We start from the raw sequence: 27,612 nt of genomic DNA on the forward strand, positions 1-27,612 counted from the left end.
CCCATATAGGGAATAAGCTATTGCCGTAGTACTCATGGTAAGACCTGGACCCGGGACCGATTTTTTTCGTTTTGAGGTCCCTAGAGGCCAAAAACACCATCCGTTCAAATTCATATATATATATATATATATATTTATGTATATATATACTAGCTGTAACCCGCGGGCTTTGCCCCGTTTAACTTCTTAATTTTCAAGATTATCTCGTTCGCATGGCTCAATCACGTCCTGGTTGAAGTTTGTTCGCTACGCTCACTCACCTTTAGGTTGGAGCTCGTTCGCTACGCTCACTCACCTTTAGGTTGGAGCTCGTTCGCTGCACTCACTTGCCTTCAGGTTAGCTCGTTCGCTACGCTAGCTCGCCTCCGGGTTGAAGTTCATTCGCTACGCTCACTCACCTTTTGGTTGCAAATTAGCTGTTGTCATAAATGTAAAAGAAATAATAGTGCTGCACCCTGTTGGTAATCCCTGTAACTTTAATGCTATTGAACATCATAGAACAGAGCCAACTTGTTTAATTGAAACAGCTGTTAAGATTCAATAATTCCATTTCTCATAAGGTTAACATGGGAAACTCCAGAGCCACTGGGGCGGAGCCCGAAAGGATTTTTGAAATAAGAATATGCCTATATGTTAATCGGGAATGTGAGCTATCATCATGCCAAATTTCAGCCCAATCCGACCAGTATTTTTTGCGTTCACTTGTCACAAACATACATCCATACATCCATCCATACATCCATACATCCAAACTTTCTCATTTATAATATTAGTAGGATATATATACTGTATATGTGTCCGTTAGCGCGATAACTCGAGCAAAAATGATCCGATTTTGATGAACAAACGTGTAAACAAACGTGTAAACGTGTAAAGGTTTACAAACGTGTAAACCTACGTTTATTCGAACAAGTTCGCGAACCAGCATGATCGGACCATAGGAACGGGGGTTTATGGGGGCTTTTATGGGGTAAAAGTGGGTTTTTCCCATTTTTGACCCAAAAAACATAAAAGTTTGCAATTTCTTTCCAAACAATTTTGTAGAGCTTAAAAAAACAAATAATTTACTATATTGAAGCGTTATAATGCGCCTAATGGTTACGGAGAAAATCTATAATATTAAAACGAAACAGTGTTTTTTTATTTCACGATTCTGAATCAACCACTCGACGGATTTTCATGATTTTTGTGTTGAAAGAAAGATAATTTTGAGATCTAGGGAATGTCGAAGCCATAAATTTAGTTTAGGGTCCCAGTTTTTTTAGAAATTAAGTTTTAATTTTTAAAAAGTCTAGCAGCCGACGCTAAGATTCTAAACTAGCTTTTGGCATAAAATAATTTGCTTAACATAACAGCTGTAAACATTCAGCTTTTGTGTCACAAATTCAGCATTTGGATAAAAATGTAAAGACATACTTAGGGTTGACTTATTTATGCTATGTGTAATGCTATTCATTGATACGTTCAATTCTTCTGTAAGAGGATAACAGATTAGTTAAATTATACATAGTAAAATACTAGGATGTTCAAATTATTTTTTAAAGTAATCTTTGTAATTTTCGATTTGTTTTAGAAGAATATAATTTGTTTTAACTAACAGCTGGTTAAACATAAACTATGGAAGTATGAGGTTTTTTTATTTACTATTATTTTGTCATTGATTATAGGAAATAAGTAAGATTAGTAGACCACCGAGATAAGTAACACCATCGGTGTGTACAAGTCGAGGCTCTGTACACGAGTTAAATAAAAAAGAAATGCAAATTATTTTACTGCTCAACTTTTTTGGAAAGGGTAGGAAAATCACAATTTTTACATGTTTCAATTCATCTTGGCAGCTTTTTGTTTACAATCAATGTTTTTGAATGCTTGAACTTTGTTTGGATTAGGCCCGGAAATATTGATGTCATAAAGATTGAGATCAAGAATCCTCAGGAATACGATTTTTAATTACCACCACAACCTCAGACGGGTTTTATCCAAAGATATACAGATGGATGACATAGATTGAACACAACGTCATCATTGGCCTAGGATACTGCAATTTAGACTAACCATCCTTTTATGAAACTTAAAAAGTTGTTTGGCGTGTGTTTAGTTGTGGTTACGCTTGTAGGCGCTGAATATTGTATAGTTTAAATAAATGAATATGGGGAATTACGATGTACATTAATTCAATGAGGGTGGTTTGATTATCAATAGACAATTAATTACGTCACTAGCTTTACTAGCGTTTTTACTTTTTAAATTCCTTCAATATATGACCAGTTCTTTTGTCCAAATGAATATTATTCTATTTTTGACTCAGCTGTTTACAAAACAAACTAATATGTTGCTGTGTTTACTTTTCTTTGTTTACACTTATTTATTTAGCAAATGATGCAGTGAAGTTGACATAAAGGATGTGTGTGGACGATTCGTTGATGTCAGGACACCAACGTTATAATTATTTGTACTGTGAATTTTATTGGATGTTTTCGTTTTATTTTAGGGAGTTTCAATTCAGACCTACTGGAAATTGTGTATAGTATGAGTAATTGTATTGCGGTGATATTGATTATGGAAGAGGCAGGTATGCGATGGAAGGTGGTATCATGGACTAGGCCTATACATACACTTCTCAATTGATAATTACTCTTTCTACTGTAGGCTGCAATAAAATTTGTCTTTATACGTGTAAACTAGCTGTTCTGAATTATAGGCCTACACAGTTTTAACTGTCAACTCCCGTACGTAGAACGGGCAAACACCTCGTTCCAAAAAATTGTAAATTTAAAATTCTCATGTTATGCTTATGGAGAATAAGTAAACTGTTGTAGTTTGCTTGTTTATTAACATATTTTGCCCAAATTTGGAAAATGTTTTTATTTATTACTAACTATTAACATTTTACGTAAAAAAACACTTTTACCCTCCCTGTTGCAGCAAACCTAAGTATGTGTTAAACTGATTCTATTTAAATAGGGAATAAATGTGATATTTTTAAGGAGACATTTTAGTGTAAATCCAATCAGGCAAATGGAAATTCGCTTAGTCTGCAGGTTTGCTGCGGCGGGGGTATTGTTGTTTAAGGTAGAGATGGTAAAAGGCCTAACTGAGTGCGCAGTTTACGTGCCGTTTTTGCAGGTTTTTTGTGAAAGTCACTAAAAGATTCTCTTTTGATTAGGTATCGATGATAGCCTAAATAATAAACCATAGCCCCTCGTTCCCACCACCAACTCTGGCTTTAAGTCTGGGATTTATTTGCCAGGCCGATACCCAGTGAAAAATTGTCTTTCTTTTTAGGCTTCGGCTACCTTCAATCCTCGTCCAGACTGGTCCAGACACACTTTGTGTCCAAACCCCCTAAGAGCATACCTTGCCCCTACTGCCCTGAGTGATTGGGATCATTGGGATTCGCTCTAACCTTTCCTCTAACCTTCACGGGGGAAGTTTTCATTTCTTTTCTTTCTTTGTTTTGTGTGTTTCTTTTTTGTCAATTTAAAAGCCTGTATATCTGTCCATGTATACCTATCCTTGGTTCTTCCTATTTCCCTAGCTACCTTTCTAAACTTCTCAATTATTTCCTTGCCAAAATAATACAAAAATGTACAGGACAAAAGTCACTAAAAGTAAAAGTAATCAAATAAAATCAGACCCATAAAATAAAGATACAAACTTCAAGAGGTAGGCCTACATACTATTTTACATTTTAAAAACGAAGAAACACCGTAAAATTCCTTATCAACTATTCCCTCAAACCTTGCTCAAATTTGTTTAAATTATTTTCACTATATTGGGAAGAGAATTGAAAAGACGATACACATGGAGAATGACTATTTTTTTTTTATATGAAAAGTGGTACATAGGAATATAGGTATGTCAAAAGTTCTTTCTAAGATTGGAGCTGTCGTAAGATGACTCGCGAATATGAAACATTGTTGAATTCTTTTTTAAGAAGGACAAGGATTGAAAAAAATAGGAAGGTCAGTATATTATTTTTACGTAAGACTGATCTACAAGAATCTATATTTTATGTTAAAGATTAATCTGATTGTTTTTTTGCAGTTTGAATATTTCCTTAGTTTGAAGTTTGTGTTACCCCAAATGAAATATTTGAAAAGAAAGAAAGACATATTTGGATACAGCTGGTGCATATAAACGGGGTGTCTTTCTGTTAATGTAACTCCCCGACAAGGTGCTGCCCCGACAACACGCCATAAAAAAAGAAGTTGATGTGGCTGGTGGTTAGTAGATATAATATACGGGTTTAAAGTCACTTGGGGCACGTTTTCCCATAAGAAATAACATGGGATCATTTTTTGGCCACTAAAACCAAAAATCCTGATCTTTGCCTAAATATCCCTATATAATTGTCAAACCTTATTTCTTACTTATTCCCCATAAATATATTCGATATTAAGCTAAAAAAGCTATTTCTTACATTTATTGACCCTTACAAGTGTAAATGTAGAGTAGAGGCAATATGATGGTTTAACATCACTTTAGGCACGTTTTCCCCATAAGAATAACATGGTGAGCTTTTTTTGACCACTTTTTTAAAAATCCAGCTCTCGGCCTATACAAGCCTATATAAATGTTCAATACCATTGTACAACACTATTACTATTTCAAATCCATATCCATTCACATGTATATTCTCAAAATCATCAACTTGACAGTGCGAGGTTTGTACGCGAACTCGGGCGCGCTCCCGGCTCATGGCGCGCTCCTGACCTATGGTCAGGCTTCTTGCTCCTGACTCATGGTCAGTCTTCTTGTCTCTAGTGGCAAATACTGATTAAGTCTTGAGTGGGTGACCTCCCGTTGAAGTAATTTCTAATTAAAAATTTTGAAATTTATGTAAAAACTTCTTAATTTTTAGTTAAAAAATTTGAAAATTTCACAATTCCTGGTTAAAAATTTTTGAAAATTTCACAATTTCTGGTTAAAATTTTTGAAATTTTCGGAAAATCTATAAATAGAGGTGACATCAGCCCAAGTCCTCATTCCTAAACATGAAGCCGTCATGTCAACACTGCTCCGTGTCGCTCTCCACCAAAAGTAACCTGATTCGCCACTACAAGGTAATTCATCAAATGAATGTGAAACTGTGCAAGGTTTGTGATTTAATCTGTGATAATAATGTGGCTTTAAAATCACATATATTACAAAGTCACAAGACTTGTAATTTTTGTAAGAAAAATGTTGTTGGCCATTTTAGAAGACATATCAATTCTTGCAACAATTGTCCATACACAATGATAAAATTTGTTGGTGAATCAATTAGAGCTGAACTTGAAAATACTCTCAAGTCTTTTCCTCTGCCAATAAAATGGACTTTAGTTAGGAGAATTAAATTTATAAAATATTCAATGGATAAAAATGGAAAATTAGTTAATGAAAAAGAATGTATAGCGGATTTTAGAAGTCTTACTACCTTAATTATTGAGAAAAGAGATTTAAAGCCTCAAATTAAAAATGCACTTTTAAAGATTGATGCATCCATTCACAAATATCAAGCCCAAGGCAGTGGTTGGATATATGACCATACTAAGTATTGGCAGCTGCATGTTTACAAGTATAAACCCCTAACTCCAAAGTCATATATCCCCACACCAGAGAGTATTCAATCAAAACATGCAGTTCTAAATATAAGAAATTTTGACAATAAATGTTTCCTTTGGTCGATATTAGCAGCTTTATATCCAAGGAATTGTATCAATGAAAATGCTAATAGAGTCTCTAATTATGTACCCTATGAAAGTCAGTTAAATATGACAAATATAAAATATCCCGTAAAAATATCTGATATTGATAAATTTGAAACACAAAATAATATAAGTGTTAATGTATTTGGAGTTGAAGACCAGAAATGTGTATATCCATTAAGAACAACCAAACTGAATAGTAATACCCATGTAGATTTATTATTATTACAAGAAGGTCGTAAATCACATTATTGTTTAATTCGTGATTTTGATAAGTTAATGTTCCATTGTACAAAAGATAACAATAAGAAGCATTTTTGCAAGCTGTGTTTGCAACATTTTTACACCAATGATAAATTAGAACGTCATATAACATATTGTAAGAATTTTGATGCGCAAAGAGTGGAAATGTCTAAACAAGATATATTACAATTTAAAAATTATAAATATCAAATTAAAGCTCCATATGTAATTTATGCTGATTTTGAATGCTTTATAAACTCCAATATACATATTCCATCGGGTTTTGCATTTGTCGTAGTAAAAGATTCAAAAATTATTTCTGAAGAGTTGTACAGTGGTATAAATGTTATGGATGTGTTTTTCGAAAGGCTATTTGAGACTTATGATTATATTAAAAATCAAATGGCAATATACATTCCCCTAGTAATGACTCCTGAGCAAGAGGTATCTTTCCAAAACTCAACACACTGTCACATTTGTGAAAAGTCCCTATATTTTGATAGGGTGAGAGATCATTGCCATTCCTCTGGGCAATACCGTGGAGCTGCCCACAATGATTGTAATTTAAACTATAAAGTAACAAAGAAAATCCCAATATTCTTCCATAACTTGAAAAATTACGATGGACATTTAATAATGCAACACTTGGGAAAGTTTAATAAACATAAATTAAATTGTATAGCTAAAGATATGGAAAAATATATATCATTCTCTGTTGATGATTTGATATTTTTAGATTCCTATAACTTTCTGTCCCTTCCATTATACAAATTAGCTTCCAATTTAAATACATTTAGATTCATAGACAATCCACTACTACAACGTAAAGGCGTATTTCCATATGAATATATGACGGGACCAGATAAGTTCGCAGAGTCTCTACCTCCAATTGAAAAATTTTACAGTACTTTAACTAAAGAACATATCTCTTCCAACGAATACGAACATGCTAAAAATGTCTGGACCCATTTTAATATAAATAATTTACAAGAATATCATGATTTATATCTTAAAACAGATGTATTGCTACTGGCTGATGTGTTTGAGACATTTAGAGACCTGTGTTTAAAGGATTACAAACTGGACCCCGTACATATGTATTCACTTCCTGGATTAACATGGGAGGCCTGTCTTAGAATGACTGGTATAAAATTACAACTATTTCAAGATATTGACATGCATTTGTTCATAGAAAGTGCGATTAGAGGAGGAGTCAGTATGATTTCCACACGTTACGCTAAAGCCAATAATAGATATATGGGTGAACACTATGACCCCAATCAAGAGAGTGTGTATTTAATATATTTAGACTGTAACTCGCTATACTCTACAGCAATGTGTGAGCCACTGCCCGTGGATGGATTTCGTTGGACAAATGAGATAGACTACAAATATAATCAAAATGATGAGTTTGGATACATTTTAGAAGTTGATTTAAAATATGATAAAAGCTTACATGATTTACATAATGACTATCCATTAGCACCAGAGAAAATGAATGGCAAATTAATACCTAATTTAAATGACAAAACTAAATATATTTTACATTACAAAGCATTACAAAAATATGAGGAATTGGGTTTGATTGTTACAAAATACCACAGAATTTTAAAATTTAGACAGTCTAAATGGCTTGCGCCCTATATTAATTTTAATATTGAAAAACGAAAATGGGCTAAAAATGATTTCGAAAAAGACTTTTACAAATTGTTAAATAATAGTCTCTTTGGTCGAACAATTATGAATCAACGAAAGTTTCGTGACATTTATCTCAAGGATGAGTCACTATTAACAAAATATGTCACTAATCCAAGGTTTGACTGTAGCAAAAAGTTCGATAACAATTTACATGCTATACATTTAAATAAATTAGTTGTAAAGTTTAATAAACCTATATATTTAGGAATGACAATTTTGGATATAAGTAAAGTAATAATGTATGATTTCCACTATAATTATATGTCAAAATTTAAGAACAAAAGATTTCTTATGACAGATACAGATTCTTTAATGTATTCTAAAGTTACTCAGGACTTTTACAAGGAAATAGAATGTGACTTGCACTTTTTTGATACCTCTGGATATAGTAAAGACCATTTCTTATACTCTGATAAAAATAAAAAAGTCACTGGCAAGTTTAAAGACGAATTAGATGGTCATATTATGTATGAATATTGTGGTTTAAGACCAAAGTTATATTCTTATATTCCTCTTAAATGGTTATATGAAGAAGACAAGCAAGCTTTAGAGGTGAAGAAAGCTAAAGGAGCTGATGGTGCTACAGTTAAACATCTCCTTAGACATCAACATTATTTGAACTGTCTTGCAACTGGGCAAGATTACTATGAGAATGTGACAAGAATTAAATCTACAAATCATCATCTTCAAACCTTGACCATGAACAAGAAAGTACTATCCTTTGACGATGACAAGAGGTTTATTCTTGAAGATGGCATTAATACTCTTGCGCTTGGTCATTATAAAATTGATCAAACATGAATTGTATGTGTAGATATAAAATAAATGCAAATGTTAAAAAACTCCAGTCTTTTATTTATTTACCCTTACCATCCTCTTGATAGAATTGGTCAAACATAAATCTATATTTACCATTATTCTTTGACCTTTCTTTGTCTATTACGAAAAAGCCATATTTAGTTTTATCCCAACATTGATGACAGAGATTTTTAAATTGGTCAAATGAAAAGTCATTACCAACATGATTGTGATATACATGTTTTAAATTTAAATCATCTTGTTTGAATAATATTAGGAAATTTACATTATCACGTAAATGTTTGTGTACTTTGCTGTAAGATTGACACAAGTAAAAACAGTTAATATTTTTATGTCGACCCATTGAGAAAAATTGTGTAATATTTGGACTATTTATGTCATCAAATACAACAACTGACTGTGATTTTACATCATTTGGTGTGATTTCACAGTCAGTAAACGTGTGTAATTTCACTTCATCACACAAACTAAATATGTCAATTATTTTTTTATATTTTTCTTGTTCTAAAGATTTAGATATTAAATATAAGTTTGTAAATTTTAATCCTTCTTTTCTTACAATTAAGTTATAAATTACAACCGTCTTCCCACTTCCACTTGGACCACAAATAACACATCGAATATTGGTAGGAAATAGACCCAACTTCTTTGGTATATTTTCCTTAGTATGTACTATTTTAAATTTGTGTTTTTGTTGAATAAAAGACATTTTTTATATAATAAAAATGGTAAAAAATGTCAATAAGAAAACATGTAAAAAGGGCAAAGGTTTATTCCTAAAGCCATACAAGGGTCGAGGGTTATTGAATACTCTTATAAATAACCTTCCATTCCCACTTCACATACCATCATATCGGTACTGTGGACCTGGAACGAATATACGTGATAATCTAGCTAAAAATGTACCTCCAAAAAATAAACTAGACTCTTATTGTAAAGAGCATGACATATTCTACATGAATAATCCCGATACCGCTTCTCGGAACAAAGCAGACATGAGATTAGCAGACTTAGCTTGGACTAGAGTTACGGCCAATGATGCAAATCTCGCTGAAAAAGCTGCTGCTTATGCCGTAACAAATTTGATGAAGGCAAAAGCAAAAATGGGAATGGGATTAAAATTTAATAAAAAAGATGGACAACTACCAGCTGTTAGAGGCCGCAAAAGACGTGCCTCACTTCAGGGGGGTGTACCTAAAAAACGAGCTAAAAAATCTAAAACCAAGAGTAAAAGAGTGCGGAATAGTTAATTTAGACAGTTCATCTGGCACACATTGGACAGCATATCGTAAAAATAAAGATATTGTAATTTATTTTGACCCATTTGGAATCCAACCTCCAAAAGAAGTAATTAAATATTTTGAGGGATATAAAATATTCTATACAACTGATCAAATACAAGATTTAAATAGTTCTATTTGTGGAATTTTATGTTTATCATTCATAAAAAATTTTTGTTTATAAAAATGGATTCATTTACTATAACATTTTCGGGTACAGAGTCAGAGCTAAAGTCAGTGTTCTTTCCTCCCATAGAATTAAATGATGATTATGTAATTGGATTAGTAGATTTTCAAAGTTATAATTCTATATTTAATGTTAAAAAACCTCTAAATACTTTAACATATTACAAAGTAGAGAAAATGACATTACCAAAAGGAGAGATCTCTGTCGATGATTTAAACCAGTTATTAAATGGTAAACTTAAAGTTATAATAGATAAAAATGGAGAAGCATTAATTAATACCAAATCCAAACTTTTGTTTAAAGGGCTTATTCCAAAATTAAATCAACTTAAGGGCAACAAATTAACCATTAGAGAAGGTGATGATGTTTTCTATTATGACCACAATGCTCCAGTTACAATAGAAATTTCTGAAGGAACATATGAGGTGGTTGAGCTTGCAAAGGAAATTCAAAAGCAAATCCCAGACTTTTTCCTTACAGCTAATAATAAAACTATGAAAGCGACACTACTTTCTAGCCACGTGTTTGATTTTACAAAAACATGTTTAGGGTCTGTTTTATTGGGATTTAAAGGTGTATCTACTCCTGGTGTTCAGTTTGAATCTACAAATAAAATAAACATTAATAATGTAAATGTGATTAGAGTAAAATGTAATATTGCAAACGGGTCCTATTTAAACGGAAACAAATCACACACCATACATAGCTTTTATCCAGAAGCTCCTCCTGGCTACAAAATTATCGAAGTTCCAAGAAATATTATATATTTTCCTGTAAATAAGAGAAGTTTAGATGTTGTCAGTTTTACATTTGCCGATCAACACGACAAGGCAATTGACTTTAACGGAGAAGAAACTACAATTACTTGTCATATAAAAAAGATATGAGAATTTATAAGAATTTATCTATAAGTGTACAAAATGCTAGGTTCCTAAAATCAATAGGACTAAAGTTAAAATTTTCTATTAATAAAAATGGAAGATTTTCTAGACGTTACAGGGAAATCCCAATTCGACGATAGTGTGGTTAAAATTACAAATCACTCCTATGTTCCCCACAATACTTTAGCAATAAATAATTCTGATGAAATTCGAATATGTATTAATAATCAAGATTTGCTAACTCTACCATGTAGGAGTTATCTGTATATTAAGGGAGAAATTGAAAATCATGATAAAGGTCATTTTATAAATAATGCATTTGCGTTTTTATTTGATGAAATTAGATACGAAGTTGCAGGTAAAGAAATAGACATTGTAAGAAACCCAGGAATTTCTAGTCTTATGAAAATATTGAGCTCTTACAATAAAACTACTAAATTGTCAAATGTAGCATTTGATTCTGACACGAATTTAAAAGAGTTCCATAAAGGTGGCAAGTTTAGTACTTGTTTGCCATTAGAGATGTTAATGGGTGTATTTGAGGATTTTAATAAGGTATTAGTAAATGTCAAACAAGAATTGGTGTTGAAAAGATCCAAAAATGATTTGAATTGTATATTAACAACCACTAGTGCTCCAGCCAGTGGCACTGCTGATACGATTCCCAAAATTACACTTAACTCAATTCAATGGGTAATGCCACACGTGATACCATCAGATGGAGAGAAGTTACAATTACAAAAGATGTTATTGCAAAATAAAAATTTGCAAATTGCATTTAGAAGTTTAGAGCTGCATGAACTTCCATCATATCCCAATACCACAAGACATACATGGTCAGTAAAGACATCTTCAAGTTTAGAGAAGCCTAGGTATATTATATTTGGTTTCCAAACAGCTAGGGATAATAGTGCACGAAAAAGAACTGATGAATTTGATCACTGTAAATTAAAAAATCTCAAAGTATTTCTAAACTCTGAATATTATCCTTATAGTGATTTAAATCTCGACTTTGAAAATGGAGATGTCTCTAAAGCTTATGAGATGTTTATGAGGTTTAGAGAGACTTACTATAATACTATCCCAGATCCTATGATTAGTAGGGCTGAGTTTATGAAGAAATATCCACTAATTGTAATAGACTGTTCTAGACAGAACGAAACAGTGAAGGAAGGAATTGTTGATATTAAATTAGAGATTGAAACTGCAGAAAATGTGCCAGCAAATACATCTGCATATTGTTTGATAATACATGATAAAGTGTTTGAGTACAATCCTTTGTCAAATGAGATAAATAAAATGTAAATAAAAGATGAAAAACATTCAACAAGAATTGGTTGACTCTGCAAATCAAATACGAGAGAAATATAGAGCTTTAAAACGTGGCAAGTTTCTAGAGGCTGAAGAGAGGTTCCAAACATTCCAACCTTTAATAGAGCCATTACAAGAATTAAAAAAAATCACAGCTATTGGCAAAACAGAGAGGCCTCAAATGGAGATACTCCCAATGACTCCATCTAGAATATCAATGATACCAAGATTACAACCATTACAACCATTACAGCAATCCACTCCACAGAAATTAGATTTTGGTCTTTTAGCATCAGACTATTTAGGAAATTACCTCAGTAAAAGTAGTATGACAGACACTACATATGGTATTAGACGAGAAGCAAATAAATTTTTTATTGGAAATAAGGAAGTTGATATTGCCAATGATGATGTCACAGTTGCAAATAAAACCTACAAGGGGACAAAAGGCTTGTGGCAGTTGTTAACTTTAAAAGAACCTGAGGATTATACTCAGGTTGATTTGCAAAATTATAAAGAGATTTTGGAAGCCACAAATGGACATTTAAAGAGTTACAAAGATGGTGCACCAATTTCAAGTAATAGACATACTAAATATCTTAATATAATTAAACCTCTTTTTAAATCTGTTGGTGAAGGTTTGAGACAAGTGACTGGTAATAAAATAGACTATATTTATTGGGATGATCCTAATGAGCTTGTAGATAGGTTAAGACTTCTTTGGCTAAGTCGCCAAGCCGGTAACTCAGGAGTGGATAATGAAATAGATTCCATTATTGAGGAATTAAGAGAAAGTGGAATTATTTATTAAATAAAAATATGTTTATAGATAAATTTTATCGTTTAATAAGCCTACAGAACCCAGGGCTAGTCATGAACCTACTTTAAATTAAAAAGACGATAGTTGGAATTGTTTAAACCGTAAAATTGGTAATGTTAAAGATGGGGAGTTTGTAGATGATGTATCAACTTTGGGTCAGACATTAACTAGAAAAGGTGATGTATTTTTACAAGGTAAAACTAAATATGAGTTTTTAGAATCTAAGAATAAAAATTGGAATGCTAAAAAACAGAAAATTACTAATGTGGAAAAGGGTGAAAGTTTAGATGATGTGCCCACTTTACAACAGACTTTAATACGAACAGATGGTGGTACATTTGTACAAGACAATAAAAATTATGAATTTTTAGAATCAGAGAATGGTGTTTGGAATGCTAAGAAACGGAAAATTACTAATGTAGAAAAGGGTGAAAGTTTAAATGATGTGCCCACTTTACAACAGACTTTAATACGAAAAGAAGATGGTAATTTTGTACAAGACGATAATAATTATGAATTTTTAGAATCAGAGAATGGTGTTTGGAATGCTAAGAAAAAGAAACTTAGCAATTTGATAGAAGGTACAGATAGTAAGGATGCTGTGAATGTTTCACAAGTTCCAAAAATGGAAGCAGGCTATTGGGATTTTAATAATAAAAGGTTAGTACATGTTAAACCTGCCGTTGATGACACTGACTGTGTTACAAAAGAACAGACTATAACTTTTGATAAAAAAGAAAAATGTTGGGATGCCAAAAAACAATATATAAGAAATCTGCCAATGGGGGAATATTTAGATGATATTTGTTTAATGTCACAAGCTATGTATTATGATGGATCAAAATTTGTATATGGAGGAAGAAAATTTAATTTGATGGAATACAATCCTGATTTATTAGTTGCCGACCCTACATCTTTGAGCGGATTTAAGTATATAGATAATAGACCATATATACCAGAAAACTATGTATTTAAAAGAATGGAAGATAATCTATTGATTGGGGCTAATGGTAATATATTTACAGTACAAGGAAAGAGTGATGTTATAAAAAATGAATGAAATTGCATACGAACTTCATAAGCCTGCAAGAAAGAATTTCATTAGAAGGTCTTTTAAAGTAATAGGTATAAACGAAACTGTACAAATAGATTTAATTGATATGCAAAACTATGCTAGAGAAAATTCTGGCAATAAATATATTTTAACTTTAATAGATATATTTTCTAAAAAAGCTTATGCTGCTCCGCTAAAGAATAAGACGGGTTTGGTGGTTACAGAAGCCATTAAAACCATTCTACCAAAGGGGGTTAAAAACATTCAATCTGACAATGGAAAAGAATTTTTTAATCAATATTTTAGCAAACTAATGAAACAATTAAATATTAATCACTATCACACATTTTCTACAACTAAGGCTGCAATTGTGGAGAGGTTTCAGAGAACTTTAAAGAATTGGTTATATAGGGAATTTAGTGCTCAGGGAAGTTATAAATGGTTGGATTTACTTCCAAAGTTAATTCGAAAATATAATAATAAGGTGCATAGATCTATAGGAATGAAGCCTAACCAAGTGAGTATTAAGAATAGTAAATATGTGCATGAGAGGTTGACTTCTAAAGTAGTGCAAGTTAAAAAGCCAAGATATAAGGTAGGTGATAGTGTGAGAATTTCCAAGTATAAACATGTTTTTAGTAAAGGATATACCCCGAATTGGACAGGTGAGCTATTTACAATAGCAGAAGTTAAGAATACAAAGCCTGTGACTTATATCTTGAAAGATGAAAATGGTAATATAATCAGGGGAGGCTTCTATACAGAGGAATTGTTAAAGACCAAATATAAAGACATGTATTTGATAGAAAAGGTTATTAGGAGAAATGGTGATTTATTATATGTCAAATGGCTTGGGTTCCCAAGTAGCCAGAATTCATGGATTTCCACTAAGGATGTCCAAGGGAGCGCGCCATGAGCCGGGAGCGCGCCCGAGTTCGCGTACAAACCTCGCACTGTCAAGTTGATGATTTTGAGAATATACATGTGAATGGATATGGATTTGAAATAGTAATAGTGTTGTACAATGGTATTGAACATTTATATAGGCTTGTATAGGCCGAGAGCTGGATTTTTAAAAAAGTGGTCAAAAAAGCTCACCATGTTATTCTTATGGGGAAAACGTGCCTAAAGTGATGTTAAACCATCATATTGCCTCTACTCTACATTTACACTTGTAAGGGTCAATAAATATAAGAAATAGCTTTTTTAGCTTAATATCGAATATATTTATGGGGAATAAGTAAGAAATAAGGTTTGACAATTATATAGGGATATTTAGGCAAAGATCAGGATTTTTGGTTTTAGTGGCCAAAAAATGATCCCATGTTATTTCTTATGGGAAAACGTGCCCCAAGTGACTTTAAACCCGTATATTATATCTACTGTGGTTGGTGATAATCTGCCACCACCACTTCACTTGCAGGACCTTGACGGCAGCGTGCACGTCAACCTGCTACCTCTAATATGGTGGCAGGTTCAAATCAAAAATCACTTTATTCACATATATAAATACAGGAATACCCCATGTAGCACAGATGGTTGGGCCAACGTTGGTAAATTGTGGAGCCACACAGTTGGCCAACGGTAGAAATGTCACCTCTTTAAACTGTTTTCCAGCCAACCATTGTCCAACAATGGCCCAACCATCCAAAAATACTGATGACCAACTAACCATAACACAACTGATATCCAACCAACCGTTTTATTTCACACAAAATAATAAAGATTTAGTACGAAAAGCATAATTATTAGTTGAGTAAATTGATTAAATAGTTCATAAAAACAAATTTTGAAAAAAAGCTAGAACAAAATTTTTTGGCCCAGACGGGTCTCGAACCCGGGTCCTTCGACTTATCAGCCTCTTACCTTACCACTGAGCTATCTGTGATTGTTGATATAGAGAGTTTTCAAGTGGTGAAAGAGTAGCCGACAGTTGCAATGGTCGCAATACTTCAAACACTTTTGATACTACACAGTATAATATGATTCTGTTAATCTGTTAAGGCATCATAAGTAGTTTTTTTTTTTTTTTTTTTTTTGGAGTTAGAGAGGATACTGGTATTTGAATATAGATTAATTAATTACCGTTAGATTATTAATGCTATTATAATTGACTGTTATATGATTAATTACTCTTTCCCCTTAAATTGTTGCAAATAAGTTAAAGAATATTAATTTTTAAAATATTTGCATTATTATAATTATTAAAATTCATTGTTGTAGCCCCGGAACTGTAATATATAAAATATCTGGTTTTACAATACCTTTATCAGTTCCAAAAACTTTTGGAACTAATAAAGGTATTGTAAAACCAGATATTTTATTATAATTATGTTGTGAAAGCTAGACCCAGAGAATGAAAGTAGTGTAAACTCAACTATGGACCATCGTTGGTCCAACAAAAGTATCTTTTGTTGGTCCAACGGAGTGAAAAACGGTTGGACAACGGTTGGCTTGATGTATGATACCCAGCAATGCATATTAATGTATTTCATTAACAATGAACCAATGTTGGTCCACAGTTGTAAATATTGGTTGGCCCAACTACGAGATATACAGTTGGACAACGGTTGGTTGGTTGTGGAAGCTCCAACCAACCATCGACCAACTGTCCCACAGTTGGCCAACGTTGGCCCAACCATCTGTGCTACATGGGGCATTATCAGGGTAAGAATAGTATTCCCCCGAATGGACTGCAAGTCCGTGCTCGAGGGAAGAGCTCTTACCAGCAGGAAATAAGTTTTGGTTATTGTCCATAGGTCAAAAAAATGTGCACACTGTTTATAAATAATTTGTACATCTGTACTTAATACGTATCAGGAGCTTTTAATAAATGTATATATATGCTATATAAATATATTGTATACTAGAATTAATTAACAATAAACAGCCTTAAGCAACAATAAAAATATTAATCTATGAAGAAAAATTTATTTTGATAGCTATTATGGCGGCGTTTGATGTCAGAGATTAATTTAAATGTAAGGCGAGCGAATTAAAGCCTCTGCAGCCTCTCTTCCCACAGTCATCAGCCACTCACAGACCTTGCTTTTATACACAGCGACACTGCCTGATTCAGCATCAGTTATGTTGGGCGGCAAGTTGCGATAAAGGATGTGAGCTATGTAAAACACGTTATTTTTCAAGGAACTATATGCTAGTTGTGGAGTGCGGTATCCAAAGTTATGCCTGTGCCTAGTGTGATAACTGTGTTGTAAGTTAGAAAAAATAATTTCCTTGTTGTTCTTAATGAAAAGTAATAGTGTTTTGATAAACAATTGTCTAATATTTAAAACTGGGAATTCGGAAAAAAGTAAACTTGTTGAATAATGTTTTGGCCTTTTAAGAATAATTTTGATTAAGGTTTTCTGGGTTACGTGAAGAGGAGCCAATGTGGCAGCAGATACACCGCCCCACGCCAGTATGCCATACTGCAGCACAGACTGCACGTATGCATAGTAAACGTATCTGCAGTGATTAACCGTTAACACACGGCTTAGTTGATAAAAGGCGTAGACCAGTTTCCTCAATCTTTGCTTTACATAGATAATATGAGGAGACCATGTCATCCTTTGATCAATGATCACCCCAAGGTACTTGTATCCGGTAATCCGGTTGGCTGAGTATCTTTCTTATCACCACCATATAAGGTGAGGGGGTTTTGTCCTAGGACGCTATAGGGACTAGCCCAGGATCACAACACATTACTACTTGATGCTATACGTATGCATGGTGGAAGGGAGGAAAATACATAGGTGTGCTATTCCCGTCATATGCTGACGTCATCCAAATTGCAAACAAAGATCATCTTATTGTATTGACATATATGTTTGTTTCGATTTGATTTTTATAGTTTTTATTATTTTTTCTAAAAAATGGTGAAATGGTGTTCCTTCCACCATGATACGTATGTTTTAGTGTGGCCTTGCTATGGCTATACCTAGAGGTTGTTAAACATGACGATAAAGCATACTCCCTTAGGACAGTTTTAGTGTTATATGTGGATGGCCCCTATTTGTGTACATAAATTCATTAACAAGGTATAACTATTGTCAATTTTATAATACAGTAATATCCTTGGGGTTTCTTATAGTACTAGCTTGATATGTGATTATGTTCACGGTGGTTCACGTGTGGTATACCACCACACGTATATCACGGCCACCTATGGGTACTTTTTTTAATACTTTATAATACTTTTCGATGAAATGGCAACCATACAAAGTAGGTATTTTAAGCCAAGTATGAATGGAGATGAGTGTGTATGATGACTGAGTGGCGCGGTCTTGTAGTCTTGTTAGTGACTAAGGTTGACATATTCCTTAGACACAGCTGTTAATTAATAGAATAGCTTTAGCATAGCTACCCACGTGCGTCTAGTCTGTTCTCTGATTAAAAATAGCATGTAGGCCTAGACGTCCCATCTATACGGATCAGCTGTGACCAATTTTTTACTAAAAAAGGACGTAGTTGTGTGAGCCAGTCACAGATTGCGCTAGTGTCTAAAACTCTATTTTGTACCTTATTTTTTGTTACTGACATAGTTGCTGGGGTCACAACAGTTGCTATAGCTCATAATAAGTCATCCCATCAGTTTAACATGGTACAAACCATCGTGTAATCGTCAGGAATCAGTAATTTAGATCAGCGCAGTCTGTAGGTGGCTCACATCAACTAAGACAAATTTGATTAAAAACCTGGCTACAACTTTAACATGGGGATGGAATGTCTAGTTGTTGTTTTAAAGCCTAAACTAAAACCATGTTTTATCTATGCTAAAACTGTTGCAATTTTTTTGTAGCTTACACCATTGATTATATATCTGGGGTAATGTATTTTCACCGACAATTTCCGATCGTAACGAAAAAAATTTGGCGCCCGTTACTGCCTCGGTTTAGGTCTAACAAACCTGTTTGAAACCAATTTTTACAAGAACGTATGGAACGTACACTCAACGTTTTACATCGTTTTTTCTCAAGGTCAAAAGGTGTCGGGTCGGTGAGCTTTGGGTTGCGTCATCTCCTTCTTTCTTTGTTGTTCTTCGTCCGTCTGTCGGTGGTTCCAGTCAGTGCGTGTTAACTAAATCTGCAATAGTCGAGTTATCGCGTATTTAGTGACATTTAATTAGTTTATAAGTAGTAGGGTAGTTATTGGTGTTCCTCCTGTTATTGGTGGTCCTGTATAATAGGGACATAACTGTCAAATAGAGTCCAAAAACAAGATTCGTTTTTCGAACGTTTCACAAGGGCTAGGGATTGGGCTGCTTGCTAAAAATTTGCTATTAAAATCGAATGTTTTCATACATACTTCGAAAACAGTAAGACTTATAGACAGTGACAGTATCCCAGAGCTTAAATATTTCCCTAACTAACAAGTTTCGGGGAATTTCTCTAAGTTTTACTTGAAAAAGTCTAGGCCTATTGTATCAATATGGCCAATTTCGATGCCCCTAAGAGGAAAATTTCTCAATCTTTTGAAGGCCATAGCTCTAAGATAACTAGGCCTACCCATTTGTCTAGTGAGATGATATCATCTCAGGGAAAACGGAGACGGTTGACATCTGAAATATTAGAAAATGAATCCAGTACAGATTCATATTCCAATTCTAATATTCTTCTATCAGAAAGCGAAGGAAGTGGAAGCGATTCTGATTTTGAAGAACATTCTTATTCAAGGTCGGTGACATCATTGGTTGATACGTCTAATGTAGACCTTGTCAGGGTGTTTGATAAAACTAATAGGCCTATGAACTCCAGGCCCAGAGGCAGGCCAAAATCAAATTTAAGTTTGAAAATGTCCCAGTGGGAGAAAAGTTGTCAGGAAAATGGAAAAAGAAGATCTAAATGCACGTCCAAAAATGCCATGAATGCTCGACTAAATAGATTAAAAAAGAAACAATACATTGAGAATCTAGAGAACAGAAATGCCAAACTGGAATCAGAGAAACAATCATTGAAAAGTATGTTAGGCACTAAGATTAAAGAAGTGGAGTCATTGAAGAGAAGAACATTGTATTTGGAGAGCGTTATTAAAAATGAAAGTGAAATTGCATCAGTGCTGCGTTGTGTGCGCCAGCACACTGGTTTGGAAGTAACGTCGTCTCTCCTTAGGCCGAGCACCCAACATAGAAACTCCCCTGTTCCTGAGGATCATACTCAAGCTGAGAAACCCAGTACAAATACTCATTCAGGATTGGAAACACCACAACCTACAGAGGAGGAAGGTAATGATGCACTGAGCTTTGGTTCTTTACGTTCTCCTTGGGGGTTTCTTGATAAAAGTGAAGAAGCTCAACTTGATTTTGAGATTTCAAATCATCCTATTTTACCCGATGTAGACAGTTGGTTTAACCCAAGCCAGTTTGATTTTCCAGAGTCTCCAGAATCTACTGGATATGGAGGTAGTATTAGTCCTCTTCGATGTGAAACACCTTCTAAAGGGTTCACCTCCAGTGAAAATAAAGATAACTTAGGCGTACTTAGTGATGCTGGTATCTGCTTTCATATTGCAAACAAAAAAGTATCTCTTGAATTTTGTGATTCCTGCAACCAAATGGCTTCGCTGTGAATTGTGACCAGTTCTGTTAAAGACTAGGCCTAATGAATACTGTATGCACTCGAGACAGCCTAGAATTTCAGTGAATTTTACTAAAATATTACCGTACTCCAGTAGGCTACCTAGGCTACCTACTTGGAAATTGTAGTTCATTTATTCTTTCTGAATAAGTTAATAACTTACCTATATATATTATAACTCGTAGGCTAATCTATTAAAATCCATTTTGTATCAGTTGCGATGTTTGAAAAACATTTAACTTGCTTATTAGAGCAGGCCTAAAGCCTAAGTAATTTGTATCAATGTTCCAGAGAGAATTTTTCACTTATTTGACTTAGACACTGACAAGATACATGTATATATTACCGGTGGTAATAGGTATTTAATTTAGTAGCCTGTGCTTTGTTAAGTAATAACCATTGTCCATCTTAATGATTGATCTCTAGACTTGTTGTAAATTACTGTGCTAATCGACTTAATCGTTATTAAAAAATGTTTCTCTACACATATTTGTTTTTCAGCTTTTGCTGCTGCAGTTCTGTGGCGATTGGCGTTGCACACTTTCTGCCATCCTACAAGGTGCGGCATAAATTTAACTAAAGCAATAATTCATAATTTTTGTTTATTAAGGTTTGTTCCAGAATATAACCAGGTACGAATTAAACTTATTCATCAATTTGTTAGTGTTAAGTTAGATTTATGTAAGATTTTAACCTTCTTACCTAGATCAGGGGTCTCCAACCTTTTTTCCTTAACTTAAGTTGGCCACTTTTAATTTTTGGAGAGAAGTCATATTTTAGTGCAGAAAGTTTGGCTCTCTCCCCCCCCCCCCTCATTTAGGGCTTGCAATTTGGAATTCTGAAAATTAGGGTTGGTTTCAAATGTCAATCTAACCGGGCAGATCTGTATCAAAATGACTCGGCTGTGACAATGTTTACTGCTAATTTTTTCGCCTAGATTGAAAAATTGGCAAGCGTCTAAGTTAGGCCAATAACTAGATAAATATTTGAACACGGTAGCCAGTCAACCTGGAGACCAGGAATTGTAGGCTACGTGAATTGTGAATTGCACTTGAATCCGGCATGGGCAGAGAGTTCCATCAATATCATATGGCCGACCCTCCAGTCATTAATTCTTTCCATTGGTTTACTTTTAACCATGTGAGGAAATTGTGGTCACCGGTGATAAAGTTCGCAGGGGACGATCGTGGTATTACCGAGACCCTAATATATGCTCACGAGTATTGCAACGATCGCTGGAGATGATCTTGGTATCGCTAAGACCGCAAGATATTGTCTTAGTGTTGCCTAGAGCTTGGGAGACAATCACTGTTTCTCTAAAACCGAAAGATATGCTCAAAAGTGTTGCCACGATTTCCATAAATCAGATTTATCTGCAATCGCAGGAGAAGATCATTGGTGTTTTCTTATAAGAATGAACTTTTCAATATCCTATGCTGCTGAAGGTCAAAATATCACTTGCGGGTAGGTTGGTGACCCCTGGCCTAGATGATTATATTTAGTAGGCCTATGTTACACTCCTGATTTGTACAGAACCGAACATACATACCTGAATTTGTTTAAAGAAAGTTTCCCTCATGTAAACATAATTTTAAAATATTGCTAATTTTATACAAACCATAAAAAAAAAACTTTGTGCTCTAAATAATTTTCTGGATTTTTTAAATAGTTTTACTTGTAGATAGGCTTTCTCTATGTTAAAAACGTTATGTGACTTTTTGGTTACGGTGTACAATGTTTCTACAGTTAGTCATAGCATAGACAAAAAGAATGAAATATAGACCGTCAGCCGTGCTGCGGTTGCCATGGTTACCATAGATTCCGGCGCACACCGCTGTAGTTTACGTAGCGCGTACGCCGTAACTACCGTGGTGCTCCAAGCGGTGTGCGCCAGAACCTATGGTAACCGCAGCACAGCTGACGGTCTATATTTAATTCTTTTTGTCTATGGTCATAGTCACACTGTCAAATGATTAAGCTTTAAACTTGTCTTTAAGCTGTTAGCTGGTTCTTAAAACCCCGTAAATGGATTTAGGTTGCTGACTTTTTGACTTCTAAGGCATAGTTACATGTCAAAGTTGGATTTTGGAACTGAACAATTTTGTTTACTTTTCAGCAGTGGAAGTCGTCAACTTAAGTCATCATTGCCGAATTACAAATCTGGTGTGTATTTTCTTGATATTTCAGATATATATAGACTAAGATTAGTTTTTCATGAATGCAGATTATTCAAAGGAAAAAACTTGTTCCAAAGTAAACAATAGTTGAAATAACTGATTGTCATATGATCTATTTAATTGATACCGGTTAACGTGTTTAAAATATGTGTACCGTAGTGTAAAATACTTTAAAAGTTAGTCCTTGTGGTAGATGTGTTCTGGCAAACGCTGAAAGCAAAACTTGTAAAGCAATGACTATTATTTATAGACCATTGCCTCCAGTAAAAAATTGATTTTACGTCTAAAAAAATAAACTTTTTTACCTATTTTATTTTTATAATCTTAACAGTTAATAGCAATGTTATTGTATTTTTTTACTAAATACAAAACTGAACTTACTAGAATAAAGTTAATTAAATCTTGAACCATGCAAACAGGAACTTTATGTATATAGCCAGGACTACCTGTATTAAACATTCTGTTCTTATCTTACCCGTCAGGGATGTAGTAAAGTTGGATACACCTGAGTAGACAAACTATCGATAATCCGATTTAGAAATTTTGTTAGTTAGGTTTTTTTTTCATTTTAACAGATTTCTTGTAAACGGATTAATAGGGTAGGCCTAACTAAAAAACGAATAACTTTCTGTGTTCATCCAACTATGAATTAATGCATTTTTTTGGAATTAGAACGGAATATCTTAAATCAGTTTTGGTGTGAATTGTGACCATATTCAAACTAATGAAGAGAGGCATTTAATATTGTATATTTATCTAAAAGAAAATCATTAAATAACTAGGCCTAATGTTAAAATAAATGATACCATAAAACAGAAAAATATATGCTTGTGTAAATAGTGTCCGTCTTGTATGTTTTGGACTTTGCGTAAAACATGTAGGCTACAGTATTTAAGTGTTTTGAATTTAACAACATTGTTTTAACAGCATTAGTATTAGGAGCAGGGCTACTAATTTTTAAAACTCAAGTTTTATTATTAGCTAGGGCTTTGTTTTCTTGTTAGCCTATTAGATTCTAGAGGTTCATTGTTTTAAACGCATGTTTCTTATGATTTGTAACTTTAAAAATATGGGTCAATAACCAGAAACATAAAGTATTATATTCTTTATTGTTTGAAAACAGTTTTGATTTATAAAATGTATAGAACATGTTTGCTTGTGCTTTGATTTTATTGATTTATGTCAAACCATTATGTTTACTAATCATTTCTAAACCTCTATTTGAGTATTAAACTACTTAAACAAATTCCAATTGAAAAACAAACTTTGACACAAACTGATACTGGTTCTTGATCCATCTCAACTTTTATTGACAGTGGTTATCACGATATTTTGTTGATTTTCATGGTACGAGTAGACTCTCCCAGAGACACGAGCTAGAAGGTCGTAAGATTGCTACCTGCTTGTTGTTTCCGGTACGTAACCTTAGGTAGGTCTAGTATTTTTAAGAGTGCATCATTAACGATAAAGGTTATGTACAATTTTGTATTCCTCTGAAACTAATCACTTTGATAATTTTTTGTATTGAGTTATTTGTTGTTTAAAAATTAACGATTGCTGTAAAAATAATAAAAATTCTTGATAACATAATTCATAACCTAGATTTATTTCAAGTTCAATTTTTGTGATAGTGAGTTCAAGTTGGGATTATTTATTGCAGACATTATCATGATTATAAAAAAACTAAGCATTCACAAAAACTTTTGATTGACAAAATATCTCACATAAGAGTTCTTTGTTGATCTGTTGTTAGCACTTGGGACAAGTGTTCCGTTTATAGGCCTATCTGTATTACACATTTGCAGAAAACAAGACCGCAGAATTTTGAGAATACATGCCAATTCTTGTTCTTTAAATGTTGAACATTTATATGTGGCAATGAAAGTTAAAATCTGTTGCAGATAGTTATTAATTAATCTACGTTGGTTAAGATTGAGAAGGAGAAGGGTTACTGAGATTTCCACAGTTTTTGGCTCAGCCCTCTCTAGAGTTAATTCAGTAGCTGCCATGTTTCAGGCTGCTGCTGTCTTTCATTTTAGGTAGGATCATAGTGATACATTCAGAAGTTATGGAAGTCTAGATCAACAAGGAACTTTGATTTTCACACAAGTAATACTCTTCATCAATTTGTGTGAATACCTAATGATTTTACTTGGCCTTAAAGATAATACAAAATAATATTTTAAGACTTAACATTAAAAAAAATGTATTTCATGTCCGTCTTACTTGATTAAATTTATAGGGGCAATTTATTATTAATGAAGATTGTGGGCTTCACTCACTTTTTAGTTTTGCTTCCTCTTACTTACTCTTACTCCCAGGGCCATGCATATCTAAGAAGATATTTGGCCGCACCAACAAAGCCTCTCCATCTTGCTCTATCCTCTGCATCCTCCTCAGTTGCTCCTAGTTGCTCCATGTCTTTCTTTACTTGGCTCCACCATTTTTGTTTTGGCCTTCCTCTCGGTCGCCTTCCTTCGGGATTTCTTAGTAAAACTAATTTTAACTTATTTTGCTCCTCTCTTCGTAAAACATGTCCAGCCCATCTAACTCTTCTACACTTAAATTCACACACCACATCTGGATCTCTGTAGAGTTCTCTCAGTTCTCTGTTGTGTCTCTTCCTCCATTCACCACCTTCATAAATTGGTCCATAAATTTTTCTTAAAATCTTATTTTCGAATGTGATTAACTTCTTTTCTTCTTTTTTATTTGGTTTCCATGTTTCAGCTCCGTATAATAATACTGGGCTGATTATTGTCTTATAAATTCTAACTTTGGTGTTTTTAGACAGTAACTTAGAGGACATCAGTCTGTTGCAAGCGTAGAAACATCTGTTTGCCAGATTTAGTCTATTTTGAATTTCTATTTCTTCTTTGTTTTCCCTGGATAAGATAACCCCTAAGTACTTAAAATGTTCTACTTTTTCAAATGTATGGTCATCTACCTGCAGTGGGTCCCCATCATTTACTTTTAATCCTAATTGTCCTGTTTAGTTTTGCTTCCTCAGGGTTGGAAAAACTATTTCTATCCCGCAAACAGGTCGAACGCCTAGCCACGACTGTCGGATCAGTTTAACTTAGTGAAGGATGTTTTTATGTTATTGCTATATGTTTTTTGTGTTTTGTTGCTAGTTATCAGGTTTTTATTTTGTACCACAACTGCGAATGCTATCTTAATTTTTTTTTACGGTTCTTATATTATTTAGCATTCACACGCCTCAATTTTTCAGAAATATTATTAACATACGGAATACATACTGTGGTCAGAGGTTTATCTTGGTGCCGGGATCTTCAGGACTATTGACTTTATTTAAGCTCTTTAAGGCTTTAGCAAAAACAAAAGGAGGGTATCCACAGTTTTTGTGTTTTTTATATTTTCCAGTTCTGTTTTAAGAATTTCATCATAGACAATTTATTAGGCATGCACTTCTGTTGCAAATGACACTATTTTATAAAAGGAAAAGAAATGTATCCAACTCGGAAATTATTCTCATAATGAGTTAAAGGAGCTAATAAATCAGCTGGGGATGTGGGAATGGGCCAGATGTAGAAATGTCAGTGGTTCAACTGTACCCTTCTCAAACTCAACCAAAGTAGATGAATCAAAACTATCTGCTTACAATTTCAACTTCCATCACCCAGAGTTTGTATGTTGGACGTTGAGAAAGAGAATCAGCACTTTTCATCAAAATTTACGGACTTGTTTTCTGTAATTTATGCTCTAAGAGGACCACTTTTCCTCCAACTTCTTAGAGTGTTGTCCAATTCCTCGTAAGCTAATGTACTTAAGAGGTTAACTCTCTGACGATTAATTTACAGTCAGTATTATAATCTTTCTACTGCTAGTGTAAAATCTTTTGTACTATTTAGTTTTTCTTTACTTATTTAGGACATTAATGGTCTCATTATGTACAAGGGCAGCTTATAAAATAAGGGCCGTTTTTGTGTATAAATCCGTAGTTTGCTTGAACGCCACAACAAGGCTTCTTGTCACTTACTGACATTCTTTGTCAACAGAATGACAACATTCTCAGCTCTGTAGCGGACATGTACGCTTCTCTGTGTGTTAAAGAAAATCTAGAAACATCCACCTGACATTCATCTTCAGATGACTGATGTGTGCGACCCTGATGCAATGATAGCGATCAAAGTGCAGAAATAGGTTGGAAAGTTTACAATTGGCCATGAAAATGTTCATATAGGAAGGAATTGGTTTTTTGGTGGTTACCAGTAAGCGTTGAGTAACCTCGTTGCGGCGTACAAGCGAACTACGGATTCATGCGCAAAAACAGCCCTTACTAAATAAACCGCCCCTCGTAGTAACAAATTTGTTCAGCTTTATTTTTATAAATGTTTACGGTTAACAAATTGTTTGCAAAAATAGCTCATAGTAATAAACACAATGAAATAATTGTTTAAGGATATGATGTACAGTAATTTCACGAGGAGTAATATTGTGTGTGTTCCAGGTTCCTTTTATTCTCTGCATTTTCACCACTGTAAGCCAGGTATCGAAGTATCCAATTTATTTTCTCTCAGTTGATTCGTTGAAAATACTATTTGATATCAGAAATATTTTGTCTCTTAAGATTCTGTCCGAACAATCCATGTGATTTTTGTCCAGGATATCTTGGATTTTTACATTCATTTAATACAATTTTTAGACATTTCCTCTACGTTATTGATGCACTCTAAAAACATTGCTTATAGAATGTAAGATGTGTAAGATGTTCCTTCTTGTTTTTGTACAGCCTTGAAAAGCTCCCAATTGACTTGTTGAGTGATGTAGAACATGTTTTAGTTTTTATATCTTGTTTATTTTGTAAATAAATTGTTGTTAAAATGTACTGATGTTTAAATATCTCCCTAATAAAG

General features: G+C 33.7%; 1 protein-coding gene across 4 annotated transcripts; it reads left to right on the forward strand.

The window, feature by feature from the left end:
- The first annotated feature begins 19,031 nt into the window (after positions 1-19,031).
- Positions 19,032-27,584, forward strand: LOC128986111 (uncharacterized). Of its 4 annotated transcripts, none has more exons than XM_054406252.1 (5): positions 19,032-20,206; positions 21,060-21,117; positions 22,675-22,721; positions 24,093-24,164; positions 27,207-27,584. In XM_054406252.1, exons 1-4 carry the CDS (start codon positions 19,414-19,416, stop codon positions 24,113-24,115), a joined length of 921 nt encoding a protein of 306 aa, XP_054262227.1. In that variant the 5' UTR covers positions 19,032-19,413; the 3' UTR covers positions 24,116-24,164; positions 27,207-27,584. The 4 variants fall into 4 exon arrangements, with proteins under 4 accessions (XP_054262227.1, XP_054262226.1, XP_054262225.1 ...); XM_054406251.1 differs by having other exon boundaries at positions 24,093-24,150; XM_054406250.1 differs by having other exon boundaries at positions 24,093-27,584.
- The last annotated feature ends 28 nt before the right edge of the window (positions 27,585-27,612 follow it).

The sequence above is a fragment of the Macrosteles quadrilineatus genome, unplaced genomic scaffold (assembly GCF_028750875.1).
Source record: "Macrosteles quadrilineatus isolate MER2022 unplaced genomic scaffold, UCM_ALF_1.0 Scaffold_2__2_contigs__length_208266976, whole genome shotgun sequence".
NCBI lineage: Eukaryota > Metazoa > Arthropoda > Insecta > Hemiptera > Cicadellidae > Macrosteles > Macrosteles quadrilineatus.